Genomic DNA, 17583 nt, shown 5'->3' on the forward strand with positions numbered 1-17583 from the left:
CCATCTGTTTAGTGATTGTTCAATATTACAACGTTGCTGAAAAAAAAAAATCTGGTCCTCACATTTGCGACCAGTTGTTGCACTTACGACCATAGCAGCACCGCCGTGATCATGTGATCACAATTTGGGTGCTTGGTAACTATCTTGTGTTTGTGACAAGTTGCAGGGTCCTGATCATGATTCGTGACCTTTTTTGCTAATTTTCAGCAAATGGGGTCCATTTGGAAGAATGGGTTCATACTTAAGACCATGGCATTCACTGAACAACTGCAAATTCGCTTAACAACCATGACGATTCTTTTGACCGCATCTTAAAAATGGTTATAAAATTGGATCTGACTCAAATACGACAACTTACAATGGAAATTCTGCTCCCAATTGTGGTTGGAAATCGAGGGCTACCTGTACACACACTATACTTTTTGGAGTATAAGATGCACTTCCCTCCCCCCCAAAAGAGGGTGGAAATGTTGGTGCATTTTATACACCAAATGCAGCTGTTTTTGGCCTCCTGAAACCTCGTCCCGCGCGTCCCATTTTTGCAAAAAACGGGCCTGTTCTTTGCAGAAATGGGACTCGCAGAGGGTTTGGGAGGCCTGCAGAGTGCTCCTGGGGGCTGGGGAGGGCAAAAACTTTTTTTTCTTTCTTGTTTTCCTCTTCGAAATCTTGATGTGTCTTATACTCTGGTGTGTCTTATAGTCCGAAAAATACAGTAATCTATTTCTTCTTTCCTTACAGAACAGCAAGTCGGATTTGTGACCAGGCTTCCCTAGTCCCCAGCTCACCCTCCTTGCACACCCAAATCAGTGTGAAGTCGGAGCGGGCCTCCCCCACAGCCAGCTGTTCCTCGGCTGTCCCCCAGCTCTCCACATCTGTGCGTTCCAACCTCTGCAATGTCCCCACGGACCTCCCCTCTCAGGAAGATTATATCAAGGGCTATCATTACTCGTTCCTTCTTTCCCGGCCTCCGTCAGAAGAACCGAAGCAATCCAGTGTTCCCTCCCATCGCCTGCCGGTGTCTGCCGCAGAGGAGTGGCAGAAGTAACCTGGAGGCTCGGCTTGTTCACGCATGTGCTCAGTGGAGGTGGCTGTATGTAGGCGTACGGGCAAGAGGGAAGGAGTGAATGCCAATCACCTGCGTTCACCTATCGATCATAATAGGGCCAAAGTAGGGAAACGACTGATTGCAGAATCGTACATGCAGGAAAAGCCTCCCCAGAAAAGAAAAAAATCAGTTGGTAGAACAGAGAGCAGGTTATTGGCAGCAGATTTGAAAGTCCTCAACTTACATTCATTTACAGGTAGTCCTCGACTTGCAGCCATTTGTTTAGCGACACACTGAAAAAAGTGACTTATGACGGGTCCTTGCCCTTATAACCATTGCAGCATTCCCCACAGTCATGGGGAAGGAGCCTTGGTAGTACAGTGGTCTAAAGCACCCTGTTATTAACATTCAGCTGCCTGCAATTACTGCAAGTTCGAATCTCCCCAGGCTCAAGGTTGACTCAGCCTTCCATCCTTTCTAAGGTAGGTAAATTGAGGACCCAGTTGTGGGGGCAATAAGTTGACTTCGTATAAATATACAAAAGGATGAAGGCTATTGCTTAGCACATTGTAAGGCGCCCTGAGTCTCCGGAGAAGGGCGGCATATAAATCAAATTTTAAAAAAAAAATGTGATCAAAATTTGAGTGCCCAGCAACTAGCATGCATTTATGATGGTTGCAGAATCCTGAAGTCTCATAATCACCATTTGTGACCTTCCCGGCCCAGCTTCCAACAAGCAAAGACAGTGAGGGAAGCCAAATTCACTTCATGATTGCATGGTTCACTTCAATGTGATTTGCTTAACAACCGTGGCACAAAAAGTCATAAAGTTGGGTATGACTCACTTATACCAACTGCCTAGCTTAGCAATGGAAATTCTAGTCTCGGATGTGGTCATAAGTTGAGGACTATCTCTATATGAAGTAGAATTAAGCTGTTGAAGTATCTTATCAATTTAAAAAGAGCTGCACAACTTCTCAAATCCCTATGTACAAACAAATCTTCCTCTGTCCACAGGTAACTCTTGCCGTGTTTCCCCGAAAATAAGACCCGGTTTTATATTTTGGGGGGCTGCAAAATAAGCAGTAGGTCTTATTTTCAGGGGGGTGTCTTCTTCCCCCCCCCCATATTTAGGAGGCCCACTTCTGCTTGCTCACTGTCGCAATGGGGTAGCAGGCTGTGCGGTGTGCCAGTGTCACCGCCGCGAAACGGGGAAGTGGAGTGCCCCATGCGTCCCACACGGACTTACCTCAGGGCCCCGCAACCAGGCCATCCAAGTCCCAACAACTGCCTCGTAGTGGCAGCTCCAACACCCCATCCAGCAGGATGCCACATAGCCACCGGCCCACTTCTTCTGCTTGTTCACAGTCGCAACAGAGCAGGCAAGGCAAGAGACAGTGGGATAGAGTGGGCAGGTGGCCGCGGGAGGCTAGTCTTCATATCACTTGGCTTTCATGCAGCCCACGCGGCACTGCCTTTCCCCCGCACCTCTGCCTTCATCTGCTGTCATGCGAAGATGAGCTTCCCGCAGCCACCCGGCCTCTCCAGCCTACCGACTCTTGGCTTTCCCACATCCTGCGTGGCGCATCCGGATCACATGCCTCTCCCTTGCCTCTGCATCGTGCTTGGACAGGTAATCAACTCACCTGCATTGTGCAGGCTGCGGCTGCTGCCGGACACCATCGGCCCCCATGCTCTCACCACCTCCAGTGCTGGTCGCAACCCTCCGCTGATGACCTTAACTAGAGCTTACTTTTTGGGGTAGGGTTTATATTACAAGCATGCTAAAAATCAGGCTAGGGCTTATTTTGCGGGTAGGTCTTATTTTTGGGGAAACACGGTACCTGTTTTTTCAACCTTACTACACGCATTGTGACCCTAGTTACAATGTACGGCCGTGCCAGACCCCAGGAGGTTGCCAACCCCTGTAATTAGACAAGGCACTTTGTTCATGTTCAGAAGCAATCTTGCCATTTTTTTAAAAAAAAAAGCATTTCTAAGGATTCACGCAGACCTTGACAAGCGGGTCAAAGACGCTTTTGAGAGATCTTTCAGGCTCATTTTCCTGCTTTTTCACTGACAGTTTTGTGCGTTAGGGAACTTTGGTGGATGGCGGCAAATGTCTGCAGATCCCAAATGTGTCACTTTTTATGCTTCTCTGATAAATAGCTTGAGGGATGGATTTGCAGTGTCAGAGCCAATGCAAAATGGACATTTTTGGTGCCCGAGCGATTGAGAACGTGGCATCTGCATATGGAGAGGTAGACCATTTTTAAAGGTTTGCATTCCAGTTGGAAATAAAAATAAACGCCTTTCAAATAATTCTGGTCTCTCAGTTCTTGTGTTGTGGTTTTCTTTTTTCTGTTTGTTTTGGAGAAATTGCTTTTGACTTCCTGGCTACATTCCTACATGTTGCATTCCTACGACATGCTTCACCATGTCAATAATAAACTTAGCATTCATACCGCATGCTAAACTCTGCTGGTTTTAAGTCTTCATGGGTTTTGGGGCTGCATTTAGTCAGTATATTCTTTAAATGGGTTAATCTGGTAACCGCTAACCAGATTGAATCTCAAATTTTGTGTGATGGTGGTGGCTAGTTCAGCCCTTACCACTAGATGGCGATGTTTGCTATTTATTTGCTTAACACATTGTAAGCCGCCCTGAGTTTCCGGAGAAGGGCGGCATATAAATCAAATTAAAATAAATAAATAGTTCCTGCTTCTCCAGATTAATTGGATTTATTTTGATAGTTGAATGCATTATAAGCCTGTGACGGAACCACGATCCATTAAGCCCCTTGCAACGCAGATTTTAAAAGCTACAAGGATGTTACATTCATTCCTTACATTTATATCCCAATATTCCTCCAGGAGTTAAAAAGCTCACCCTCCGTCAATGTTTCTCCAGAATACAGCTAGTCCTTGACTTAAAACCACAATGGAGCTTTGGTCGTAAATCATGGAGTAGCTACATTCTGGAGTAACATTGACGGAGGGTGAGCTTTTTAACTCCAGGAGGAAAATTGGGATATTGTTGCTCAGCGGGAAAAAAATGGTTAAATGAGTTTTGGCCCATTTTATGACCTTTCTTGCCACAATTGTAAAGTGAGTCAGTACTTAGTCACTTACTTTACTTTACTTTTATTATATTTATATACTGCCCTGCTCCCGAAGGATTCAGGGTGGTAAACAGCCATGGTAAAAACAGTATACAAGACAAAAATTTAAAAACTTATTAAAATAATTCAATCACTGGCCAAATTTAAAACCCCCAGCTAAAATTGTTGTTTAAAACCCCTATCAAAACCCAGTTAAAATCTTTTATCCTGTCAGACCGGTTTGCTGGAATAATAGGGTCTTCAGAGCACGACGGAAGGCGCGGAGGTCAGGGATCCTTCGTATGTCACATAGTTGTTAAGTGAATCCGGTTTCCCCAATGACTTTGCTTGTCAGAAGGTCATCACGTGATCCTGGGACATTGCAACGGTCGTAAATATGAGTCAGTTGCCAAACATCCGACTTTTGAGCATATGACTATGGGGATGCTGCAATGGTCATAAGTGTGAAGAAATGGTCATAAGTCACTTTTTTCAGTGCTCTTGTAACTTTAAGCGGTCACTTGTAAATTGAATTTTGAGATACATTCGGTGTAACTGGTTCTCTAAGTCAGCCAGGGAGCTTCTGTAGCTGAAGGAGGACTAGAATCTAGGTCTCCCTGCACCCAGTCCGGCACCTACAACTTCCACCCTGATGTGGCCCTTGGGCTAAGGAGGAGAAACTGGCCCAAAGTCCCCTAAGGAGCTTCTGTGGCTGGCAAGGACTTAAAAGTCTGGCTAGGTGGCTCAGTGGCTTAGACACTGAGCTTGTCGATCAGAAAGGTCGGCAGGTCGGCGGTTCGAATCCCTAGTATAGGTTTCCTACGTGAGCAGGGGGTTGGACTAGATGACCTCCAAGGTCCCAACTCTGTGACTGTTATAAAATGCAGATAGTTTTTGACTTGCAACCACTTGCGTATCCATCATTCAATGCTACAACAGCGCTGAAAAGAAGTGACTTACGATTGGTCTTCACACTTCAAATTTGCAGAGTTCGTCACAGTCATGTGATCAAAATTCAGGCGCTTGGCAACTGCCCTATATTTACGACAGTTGCAGTGTCCCGGGGTCATGTGATCCCCTTTTGCGGCCTTCTGACAAGCGAAATCAATGGAGAAATCAGTTTCACTTAACTACTGTGCCGTGGTGGCACAGTGGTTAGAATGCAGTATTGCAGGCTAATTCTGCTGACTGCCAGCAGTTCGACAGTTCGATTCTGACCAGCTCAAGGTTGACTCAACCTTCCATCCTTCTAAGGTCGGTAAAATAAGAATAGGCTGACTATAAACCGCTTAGAGAGGGCTGTACAGCACTATGAAGCAATATACAAGTCTAAGTGCTATTGCCATCATTTACATGATTGCGTTAAAATTCTTCATACACAACCATAAAATCCTGCACGTTGATAACAGATCAGGCGTAAAGGCTGACAACACATAGTCGCATCAAAATTATTTTGCCTTCTTGTGGTGTTTTTAATCTACATGCTAACATACAGGTAGTCCTCGACTTATGACTGCAATTGAGACCAGAACTTCCATCGGTAAGCAAGGTAGTTGTTAAGTGAATTGTGCCCGGTTTTTATGAACTTTTTTCTCATGGTTGTTAAGCAAATCTTCCGGTTGTTAAGCGAATCTGGTTTTCCCCATTTGACTTTGCTTGATGGGAGTAGGTGGTGAGGGACACTAATGGGGATCACCTGACCTGCAACCCATTGTAAACGCAGGTCGATTGCCAGGTGCCTTGATTTTGATCATGTGACCAGGTCGACGCAGCAACAGTTGTAAGTTTGAAGACTGGTCATTAGTCACTTTTGGAGGTATAAGCAGGGGTGGGATTCAGCCGGTTTGGAACCGGATGTTAATTTTAATCTGGTTCGGCGAACCGGTTTTCGCAAGGACTGGCTGATCCCGCCCACCCCGCCTCACCCCTCCCAGGAGTCTCCACACAGCCCATTTTGGATGCCAGTTAAGTGCAGGGCCCACACGGAGGCTCTGGGAGGGCAGAAAACGGGCCTATTGGTAGTACCGGAAGTCCAAAAACAGGCCCATTTCCGGCCTCCAGAAGGCCTCCGTAGCCCAGGGGAGGCCGTTTTCGCCCTCCCGGAGGCTCAACAAAGCCTCCGGAGTCTGGGGAGGGCAAATCCACCCCCATGGTGAAGGAGGCCAAGTAGGCCACGCCCACCATAGCCACGCCCACCCAGCAACCGGGCAAAGAACCGGTTGCTAAAATTTCTGTATCCCACCCCTGGGTATAAGACACAGATAAACGGGATAGGACTGAAAAATGAGTCAGGTTTTCTCCTCAGTGTGAGGGGCTGTGGACAATATTTGGGAGCTAAAACATTTGGGAGCTGGGCAGAGTCCAAACATCACAATCACACAATTTCGGAAACAAGTTCTAACATCCACAGATCAATTCAAAAAGGGAGGATTTAGGAAGGATGCCTAATTCGGAAGAATTAGACGTGACCCAGAAAATAACGTTGCCACATTTGAACAGCCCTGTCAGCTACGTCAGGTAATACATTTGCACATTTTCTCATCCAGTATGTTGTGCAAACTCAGCCTCTGGTGAGTTTATGGTTCAGTGCACTTTGCGGATCCAGAAAACAGCATAGTTCAGTAACCAGATTAAGCTTGTGTGAACGCAGCCGACAAGTTTAACCTTTGAAATGCCACGAAACAATGGGATGTTCTGTAAATCTACAACCGCCACGGGAAACCAAGGGGACAGTTGTCTGCCAAGGATGCAATCTAGCATTTCTTTCCAAAATGTGTTGCTTCGTCCCAGCAAGAATTAATAGAGGGCTAGATCAAAAAAGAATTAGAAGGAATAATAGTTTTCCTCAACTCCCTTGCTTCTTGCTTCTAAATACTTTCTTTTCCTCTATTTAATAAATGGGAAGACCTTTGATAAATAAATAAATAAATAAATAAATAAATAAATAAATAAATAAATAAATAAATAAATAAATAAATAAATAAATAGGATCTTTCAAGGATCAGCATAGATACTCAAGATTAAATCCATGCCCTAAATCTCATGGAAATTTATCTGTCTTGTGAGATTTGGGCCATTTAAGTTGTAATTCATATTCCTTCCATTTTGAACCTCTGCTGATCGTCCTTGATGCAATCTGGGATTGTCCTTACTAGATACCCCTTTTAGGGCCCTGTAATCCCTTAATTCGGGGTAGAATCAGGGCGACTGGATGGAATTGAGCATTTACCAGCCAGATGCCCTTCTTGACACCTTACATGGAGTTCACAGCAAATATTTCTTCCTTGTGCCCTAGGAGAGAAATATCTACTATTTAGGATTGACCTCTCAACTTTTCAAGTGGAAGGCGAGCATCTTCACCACTTGGCCACCACGCCACTCTTTCCAGATATACACATAGTAACCCCCAAATCTTTCAATGCTCATCTTTGTCATCCACATAAAAGAAGAGACTGACTTAGAATCCAGCCTGATCTTGTACACTTAATCCTACGAGTTCCCTTTGCTTTAGGGGCACACAAGATTGCAACCCCAAATGCTTGGAATGATGTTTGTTAGAACCGTAGGTATAAGTAGTCCTTGACTTACAACCATTCATTTAGTGACCGTTCAAAGTTACAACAGCACTGAAAAAAGTGACTCCTGACCGTTTTTCACACAACCGACCGTTGCAGGAAGAAAGGAGGGAGGGAGGGAAAGAGATGGAAGGAAGGAAGGAAGGAAGGATGAAAGAAAGGGAAAGAATTTAATTAATTTAATTTAATTAATTCAATTTATATGCTGCCCCTCTCTGAAGACTCAGGGCGGCATATAAAGAAGAAAGAAAGAAAGGGATGGAGGAATGAAGGAAGGAAGAAAGGGGGACAGAAGAAGAGAGATAGGGAAAGAGAAGGAAGGAAGGAAGGAAGAATGAAAGGGAAAGAAAGAAGAAAAAGAAAAAGAAAGAAAGAAAAAGGAGGGAGGGAGGGAAAGAGATGGATGGAAGGAAGGAAGGAAGTAAAGAAGGGAGACGAAGAGAAGGAGGGAAAGAAGGGAGGAAGAAAGGAAGGGGGATGGAGGAAGAGAGGGAGGGAAAGAGAAGGAAGAAAGGTAGAAAGGAAGAAAAGAAAGGAAGAAAGAATGAAAGAAAAGAAAGAAAGGAAGGAAGGTATTTTGCCCATTGTGTGCCTGTTTTAAAAGAAAGCTTGGCTTTCCTTATGCCAGTCCCATCCTCCCAAGGCCAGGAGGGTCTCACATGAGAGCATCTCTGCAGACAACCTTGCATTCCCCTCCCTCCCTGGCAGCCTTGCCCACCTCCCACGGGCTCTTTGTAAGAACAAAACGTCCGTCGTGAGAAAACCCCGCCGTGAGTTCTCAGGCCGCATCCTCCATCAATAAGCAGCCCAAGAGCCTCGCCTGCTAACATTGCCCTCCCTGCCCTCGCCCTCTTCCCTTGGAAAACCATCCTGGCAGTTTTGAATGGGGGGAGACAAACAGCCCAGTGCAAGGAGGGGGGGGAAGGATATGAATGCCACCTATGATGGGTGATGATGCCATCCAGACGGCTTTCTGATTACCACCGTGGGCTTTGGGGAGGGGGGGCAGAGACAGAGGGGGCTGTTTTTGTGCAAATGCCCGCCTGGCATTCTGTTTGATCTCAACCTAGCGGGGGGGGGGAGGGGGGGTTCCAAAGGGCAGAAGGGAAAGGGGGGGGGCCCGCTGGCGGCCAATCTGCTCCTCACTAACTGAAAAAGGGTTGCCTCTGCTGATTGATGGCCTCCCCCCCCTCCATTTGCATGCCTGTCATTAGCATATATTCAAATCAGGCCTTTTCCCACACTCCCCCTCGGGTGCGTGCTGTTGTTTGCGCTGGGAAGCCCGGCTTTGCCATGGCAACGGGGCAGGCACTAAATAAAGCCAAGGTTGGCAAGGGAGGTGAAGGCCCCGAAGGGCAACTAACGCGCCTTGTCTGGTCGGGGATGCTCACGCGGGGGGACTGTGAGAAGAAACGGTCTTGAAAAGGGGGAAGGTAGCCTCCATGCCTCTAAAACAATGGCAGGGAAGCACATCCAATGCGCCCCTTCTTCGTCCTCTGTCTCGGAGGCCTTTTTCGCACGTTGTGGACCCTCCGCTTTCTTTCGCAGAGCGGTTTTCACTTTGATCGTTTTGTAAACGGTCCTTGAGAAAAAGGGGATCTCATGGAAATGATGCTCAATAGGATTTATTATTATTTGTAAGCCACAGGAGTTCTCAAGATTAATTTGGCTTTTAAATTTTTTTGTTGAAGTGGAACCAAGTATATGCAGGTAGTCCTCGACTTACGCCCACAATGGAGTCCAAAATGGCTGTTGTTAAGTGAGATCTTTGTTAAGTGGGTCTTTTGCCCCATTTTACAACCTTTTTTGCCGTAGCTGTTAAGTGAATCACTGCAGTGGATAAGTTAGAAACCCGGTTGTTAAGTGAACCTGGCTTCCCCATTGATTTTGCTTGTCAAAAGGTGGCAAAAAGTGATCACGTGACCTTAGGACACAGCAATGGCCGTAAGTATGAGTCAGTTTGCCAAGCGTCTTAATTTTAATCACGTGACCATGGGGATGCTACAAAAGTCATAAGGGTGAAAAATGGCCACAGGCCACTTTTCCAGTGCCGTTGTAACTTTGAACTGTCACTAAATGAATTTTTTAAAGTCGAGAATTACCTGTACAATAGTATCTATGGGGCTGGCCAGAATACAGGGAGTCCTTGACTTACAACAGTTTGCTTAGTGACCAGCTCAAAGTTACAACGGCACTGAAACAAGGGATTTATGACCACTATTCACACTTACGACCGTTGCAGCAGCACCCCGTGATCAAAATTCAGACTCCCCATGATCAAAAGTCAGACACCTGGCAACTGGCTCATATTTATGACGGTTGCAGTGTCCCAGACTCATGTGATCCCCTTTTGTGACCTCCTGACAGATAAAGACAATGGGGAAGCCAGATTCACTTAACAACTGGGTGACTAAGTTAACAACTGCAGTGATTCACTTAACAACCGTGTTACTAATTGAACAACTGTGATGATTCACTTAACAAGAGCCTTGATAGTACAAGGGTTTAGTGCACCCTGTTATTAACACAGTTGCCTGCAATTTCTGCTGGTTCGAATCTCTCCAAGGCTCAAGGTTGACTCAGCCTTCCATCCTTTCTAAGGTAGGTGAAATGAGGACCCAGTTTGTGGGGGCAATAAGCTGACTTTGTATAAAATATACAAAAGAATGAAGGCTATTGCTTAAAGTATTGTAAGCCGCCCTGAGTCTCCGGAGAAGGGCGGCATATAAATCAAATTAAAAAAACAAAACAAAAAAAAACAACTGTGGCAAGAAAGGTCATAAAATGGGGCAAAGCTCACTTAACAAATGTCTCACTGAGCAACAGAAATTTGGGGCTCAGTTGTGGTCGTAAGTTGAGGACTACCTTAAGGTAAAATGGAAGTATAAGATGGCGGCTGTAACTACACCATAACATTGACATGTTTTTACGCACGTGGCACATAAATGACACACTGTATAGAAAATGGCAGTTATTTTTATTTATTTGTTAAATTTATTGGATGCCTATCTTTCTCTGGGGCTCTTCTAGGTGGCATTTTATGTGGTCACAACTGCCATCTTGATTTTGTTTTTGACCCCTATGACATCTCTGACTACAGAGTCTATCGGCCTGCTTGTATCTTCCATATATGACCCCAAATTCATCCCTAGATGCTATCCTTGGATTGGGTGGGAATGTTTAGATTGATTAAAACATAAATCTGATTGATGACAGACGACCGTAGTGTGAGTAGCTCTCTTATTAACTGCTCTTCATACGTTTATAAACCGGCTGAGGCAGAGACCCTCAAGCTCTGTTTTTCAACCTTGGCAACTTTAAGACGTGTGGACTTCAATTCCCAGAATTCCCCAGCTGGGAACTGGGGGTTGAAATCCAATTGGGAGTTGCTGAGTTTGAGAAACATTGCTCTAATAATGCAGGGGGGCTATTTAGCAGGTTCTGACAGGTTCTAGCGAACTGGTAGTGGAAATTTTGAGTAGTTCGGAGAACCAGCAAATACCACCTCTGGCTGGTCCCAGAGTGGGGTGGGAATGGAGATTTTGCAGTATCATCCCCCTGCCATGCCCACCAAGCCACGCCCACCAAGCCACACCAAGCCACGCCCACAAAACCGGTAGTAAAAAAAATTGAATTTCACCACTGGATATATACCAACCTCAGCCAGCAATGCCCCTCTAGATTCTGCAGTGAAGTTCAAGTCCACACACACCTTAAAGTTGCCAAGGTTCAACAATATTGTTTTATATTGTGTATAGGGTTTACTGGATGTCAGGCAAAAGGACAAGTCTTCCTTTTTGTCCTCATGTCCTTTATCCAGCAGACATAGCTTTAAAAAAAAAAATCAAATATTATCTGGCGTTTTGAGCATCTCTTCCTGAGCAGCTTTTCTCTGCTTCAAAGCAGTTGCTAAAAAGTGTTAATTGCACGTTAGCAAGCTGTGCTTTCTGACCTGAATTTAGTCGATTAGTAGCCTCGGATGGCTTCTCCAGCTGCCTGAAAGTGACAAGATCTTAATCAGTTACTGGCGGAAGGTTTCTTATACATATATATAAGCCCAAGTTCAAATCTGAGTATGGGTATGGCTAGCTGATGAGAGCTAAGTAGCTTGAAATAGATCTATACTAGTCTCCCTTTATTTCTTTATCAGCAAATATAAATTTGGTATAAAATGGTTTGTCGTGAATGCGACTGCTTGAGGGCTCCTGGATTGGAGCTGAAAGGCGAAAGGGAAGCAGGATGCTCCCTGCCACATATTGGGATAGACCAGATGCTTTGACAGAAAAACACTTTATATATATGTGTGGGGTTTTTTTCTGTATATATATTCAAGTTTTATTTGTTTACTTATCTATTTGTTTGTTTATTTTTATATATTTATTATGTTTGTTTGTTTGTTTATATTTTGTATTTCTAGACCTCCCATTTTATTTTATTTTTTAATTTGATTTATATGCCTCCCTTCTCCGGAGACTCAGAGTGGCTTACAATGTGTTAAGCAATAGCCTTCATACTTTTGTATATTTATACAAAGTCAGCTTATTGCCCCCACAACTGGGTCCTCAATTTACCTACCTTAGAAAGGATGGAAGGCTGAGTCAACCTTGAGCCTTGGCGAGATTCGAACCTGCAGTAATTGCCGGCAGCTGGTCTTAATAACCAGCTTAATAACAGGTTGCCTTAGACCACTGTACTACCAAGGCTCAAGGAGGGGCTTTTGTCTTTTAAGAACATCTGAAAAAAACAATCTAATGCTCAAAAATACACATTTAGCCTAAGTATTTTTTTTTCTACAGTTTTTCACTGTAATGTTTGTCACCGATGCGAAGTAAGTTAACCAACTTGTGTGTACCCTCCTTCCCAATTGTCCATGTCCTCTTTTGTTAGTTCAGGTATCTGATTGGGCAGGACAACTACATAAACCATCATCTAATTAAACAATTCCAGGGATAGAGAACCCATAAGCCCCCTGAGTTGAAGTTTTACTATTGAATGGATTTTTCAGTTAGGAAGGTTTTTTCCTTATATTTAAACAAAAGCTCAGTACAGCGAGTCCCTCGACTTATGAGCATTTGTTTAACAACGGGTCAAAGTTACAATGGCAGTTAAAATAGGAATTTACAACTGGTTCTCACACTTATGACAATTGCAGCCATCCCCACAGCCGCCTGATCAAAATTGAGGTGCTTGATAACTGGGATGTATTTACAACAACGGCAATATCCAGGGAAGTCAACGGGGGAAGCCAGATTCATTTAATGACCAAATGATTCACTTAACAACTGCAGTGATTTGCTTAACAACTGTGGCAAAAAGGTCATAAAATCGGGCACAACTCACTTAACGACCACCTTGCTTAGCAATGGAAATTCTGGTCTGGTGGTTAGTTCTAGTTTCTGTGATCAGAAAAAAAACCTGTCTTTATATCCAATGAGGTCCTTTTCTTAAGCTGGAAACTTTTCATTGGCCTTAACTGTTGAACTAAAAAGTGTTTGCCTTTACACACACACCTCAAAATACCATCTCTGCTCTGGAATTCTTGTCGGGCTCAATACAGTGGTGAAATCTAAAATTTGTTACTACCGGTTCTGTGGGCGTGGCTTGGGGGGGTAATGTGACTGGGTGGGCGTGGCCATTTTTTTTTTTTTACTTTTAAAAGCATTTTTTCAAAAAATGCTTTCAAAAGGCTCTGACGATCCCAGCTGAGTTGCCTGATCAGCAGAAAGCCTCTGCCGATCAGGCAACTCAGCTGGGATCGTCAGAGGCATTTAAAAGAAAAAAAGGGGTTTTTTTCTTTTAAAAGCCTTTGACGATCCCAGCTGAGCCGCGCGATCATCAGAGGCTTTTTTTTTTTTACTTTTAAAAGCATTTTTTCGGTCGAAGAGGTTGTAGAAAAAATGCTTTTAAAAGTAAAAAAAAAAGCCTCTGATGATTGTGCGGCTCAGCTGGGCATGGGGGGGGGGGGCAGGGATTCTCTGAACCACCAGCCTCCATCGCTATCAGATCGGGCGATCTGTTCTGAACCGGGAGCATTTCACCCCTGGCTCAATAGTGTATGGCAAATCATAAGGTGATTTCCTTCAATCTGGTGCAATGTGAATCCAACTACTACAGGTAATCTGCAATTTACGACTTCAATTGAGCCCAACATTTCTGTTGTTAAGTGAGACCTCTGTTAAGTGAGTTTTTTTGCCCCATTTTACAACCTTTCTTTTCACAGTTGTTAAGTGAATCACTGCAGTTGCTAAGTTAGTAACAAGGTCGTTAAGTCAATCTGGCTTCCCCAGTGACTTTGATTGTCAGACGGTCACAAAAGGGGGTCACATGACCTTGGGACACAGCAACGGTCATACGTATGAACCAGTTGCCAAGCGTCTGAATTTTGATCACCTGTTCACGGGGATGCAGTGAAAGTCATAAGTGTGAAGAACGGTCGTAACTCACTTTTTTCATTGCCGTTAGTAACGAGCTCGCAATTTGGGTGTCCTCCTAGACTCACAGCTAAGATTAGAGCAACATCTTGCAGCTATAGCTAGGGGGGCCTTTGCACAGGTTTGCCTGGTCCAACAATTGTGACCCTACTTGGATCAGGAGGCTCTCCTCACGGTCACTCATGCCCTTGTCACCTCACGGTTAGAGTATTGCAACACGCTCTACATGGGGCTACCCTTGAAGAGTGTTCGGAGACTACAGTTGGTCCAGAATGCAGCTGCGCAACCTGTCATGGGTGCACCTAGATACACCCACATTACACCAATTCTCTGTGAGCTGCACTGGCTTCCTATTGATCTCAGGGCACAATTCAAGGTGTTGGTTATTACCTTTAAAGCCCTACATGGCTCAGGGCCAGGTTATCTTCAAGACTGCCTTCTACCGCATAGCTCCCAGCGACCGGTAAGATCCCACAGAGTTGGTCTCCTCTGGGTCCCGTCAGCTAAACAATGCCGGCTGGCGGGCCCACGGGGGAGGGCCTTCTCTGTGGGTGCCCCAGCTCTCTGGAACCAGTTACCTCCTGAGATCCGGACCACCCCCACCCTATTGGCCTTCCGGAAAGCGGTGAAGACCTGGCTTTTCCGGCAGGCCTGGGGCCATTAATCTCGCTGTCGCAATCTTGCGAGATCCGGCCATGAATGGTGTGCATGTGTTTTTAATGTTTTAAAAATGTTTTAAAAATGTTTTTTAATAATTTTCCTATGATCTTTGTTGTATTATTTTTTGCTGTAAGCCACCCGGAGTCCCTTGGGAGTTGGGCGGCATAGAAATGCGATAAATTAAATTAAATTAAATTAAATTTGAATGGTCACTAAACAAACTGTTGTAAATCAAGGACTCCTTATACTTTGTAAATCATGACTTATAACCTAACACATTGTGCAACTCGGTTTATTCAATTAACCACTGTTAAGTAAATAATGGTTTAATACTGGGGAAGGGGTGAGCCTCTGCATCTCATTTTGGGGGATCTTTGGAGTTCATTCTGACCACACATAAAGGTGCTTTTCCAAAATCTCAACTGGATTTTCTTGTTTTATTTTTTCTTTGAAAATGTTTCACTTCTCATCCCAGAAGCTTCTTCAGTTCTAACTGACTGGTGAGGAATGGAAGGATTTATACTCTTTGCAATCCTCTGGTCGTTAGCACTCTGAGGGTGGGTTGTTAGGTTTCTGAGAGTAGTTGAGGCCACTTGGGGATTTACCTTCATCCTCAGGGTGACCCAAATGAGAGTTTAAAAGGATGTGGAACCTTCCTGAGTAAGTGAAAGTAGAAGACCCAGTTGAGGACCCAGTTTGTGGGGGCAATAAGCTGACTTTGTATAAATATACAAAAGTATGAAGGCTATTGCTTAACGCATTGTAAGCCGCCCTGAATCTCTGGAGAAGGGCGGCATATAAATCAAATTAAAAAAAAAAAAGAATAGAACAACGATCCCATTGCGAACCGGTAGAAAAAGTAAGTAGAACCCACCCCTGCATCATATCATAATTTTAAAAGGTTTAATCCTAAATTCAGTTTAAGATTTCAGGGTTTAACTTTATATGCTGCATTGTATCTTGATTATATTGTACACCGCATAGGACCCCTTTCTTGAGGGAGATGGGCAGTCTAGAAACATGAAAATTTGATAGATAGATAGATGATAGATAGATGATAGATAGATAGATAGATAGATAGATAGATAGATAGATAGATATGCAGGCAGCCCAAATTCAAATCCAAGTAAGGGTATGGCTAGCTGATGAGAGCTAAATAGCTTGAAATAGATCTATACTAGTCTCCCTTTATTTCTTTATCAGCGAAATATAAATTTTATATATAGAGATAGAGATAGATAGGAGAGAGAAAGAGATAGACAGAAAAACATGATAGATAGATAGATAGATAGATAGATAGATAGATAGATAGATAGATAGATAGATAGATAGATAGATAGATGACAGATAGATAGAGATAGATGATAGATAGATAGATAGATAGATGATAGATAGATAGATAGATAGATAGATAGATAGATAGATAGATGACAGATAGATAGAGATAGATGATAGATAGATAGATGATAGATAGATAGATAGATAGATAGATAGATAGATATGCAGGCAGCCCAAGTTCGAATCCAAGTAAGGGTATGGCTAGCTGATGAGAGCTAAATAGCTTGAAATAGATCTATATTAGTCTCCCTTTATTTCTTTATCAGCGAAATATAAATTTTATATATAGAGATAGATAGATAGATAGATAGATAGATAGATAGATAGATAGATAGGAGAGAGAGAGAGAGAGACAGACAGAAAGACATGATAGATAGATAGATAGATAGATAGATAGATAGATAGATAGATAGATAGATGATGGAGCGATTATTAAATAGTTAAATAGGGGCAGGGCTGTCTGTGACCCAGGCCTTGTCTTGGCAGCCACCCCGATGATAAACTGGCTTCTTTTGCTAACTGCAGCTTCAGAGAGCAGCCGTTATTCCTCATTAGCATACATTTCAGCCGGTCTGTAATTAGAACAAGGGGCGAGAAGAGGGTGGGAGGGGAGGGAAAGACCCCTGGCAGCCCCACTGTCACCAGGATGAATAACCCCCTTCCCAGGCACGAAAACCCACCAACCCCATAATTCCTTCTCCCTTAGGACAGAAGAACAGAGACCCTGGTGCAAGGCAAAAAGCTTGCTGGAAAATCTTCAGCAGCTCCCATATTAGAAGCTAGTGAGATCCAAAGGCATTAATTAAGAACGTTGATTAATTAGGGACATTGAAGGAGCCTTCTTTCCTCCCTCCCTCCCTCCCTCCCTCCCTCCCTTCCTTCCTTCCTTCCTTTCTTCCTTCCTTCTGTCTCTCCCTGTTTCTTCTTTCCTTCCTACCTACCTTCCTCCTTCTTTCTTTTCTTTTTCTTCTTTCTTCCTTCCTTCCTTCCTTCCGTCCTTCCTTCCTTCTCTCCCTCTTTCTGTCTTCCTTCCTTCTCTCCCTCTTCCTTCCTTCCTTCCTACCTACCTACCTTCCTCCTTCTTTCTTTTCTTCCTTCCTTCCTTTCTTCCTTCCTTCCTTCTCTCCCTCTTCCTTCCTTCCTTCCTTCCTACCTACCTTCCTCCTTCTTTCTTTTCTTTTTCTTCTTTCTTCCTTCCTTCCTTCCGTCCTTCCTTCCTTCCTTCCTTCTCTCCCTCTTTCTGTCTTCCTTCCTTCTCTCCCTCTTCCTTCCTTCCTTCCTACTTACCTACCTTCCTCCTTCTTTCTTCTTTCTTTCTTTTTCTTTCTTTCTTTCTTTCTTTCTTTCTTTCTTTCTTTCTTTCTTTCTTTCTTTCTTTCTTTCTTCCTTCCTTCCTTCCTTCCTTCCTTCCTTCCTTCCTTCTCTCCCTCTTCC

At 44.0% G+C, this 17583-nt stretch overlaps 1 protein-coding gene across 1 annotated transcript in view; it reads left to right on the forward strand.

Annotated features, from left to right (window-relative positions):
- MEF2B (myocyte enhancer factor 2B) overlaps window positions 1-3367 on the forward strand; it is a 28497-nt gene extending 25130 nt beyond the window's left edge. Inside the window, exon 8 of the mRNA XM_070931826.1 lies at window positions 739-3367. Within this exon, the coding sequence (XP_070787927.1) occupies window positions 739-1045 (307 nt within the window). The 3' untranslated portion in view covers window positions 1046-3367. The remainder of the gene's footprint in view (window positions 1-738) is intronic.
- The last annotated feature ends 14216 nt before the right edge of the window (window positions 3368-17583 follow it).

This window comes from Pituophis catenifer, unplaced genomic scaffold (genome assembly GCF_029215685.1).
Source record: "Pituophis catenifer annectens isolate HBS135680 unplaced genomic scaffold, rPitCat1.0.hap2 SCAF_1, whole genome shotgun sequence".
In the NCBI taxonomy this organism is placed as follows: Eukaryota; Metazoa; Chordata; class Lepidosauria; order Squamata; family Colubridae; genus Pituophis; species Pituophis catenifer.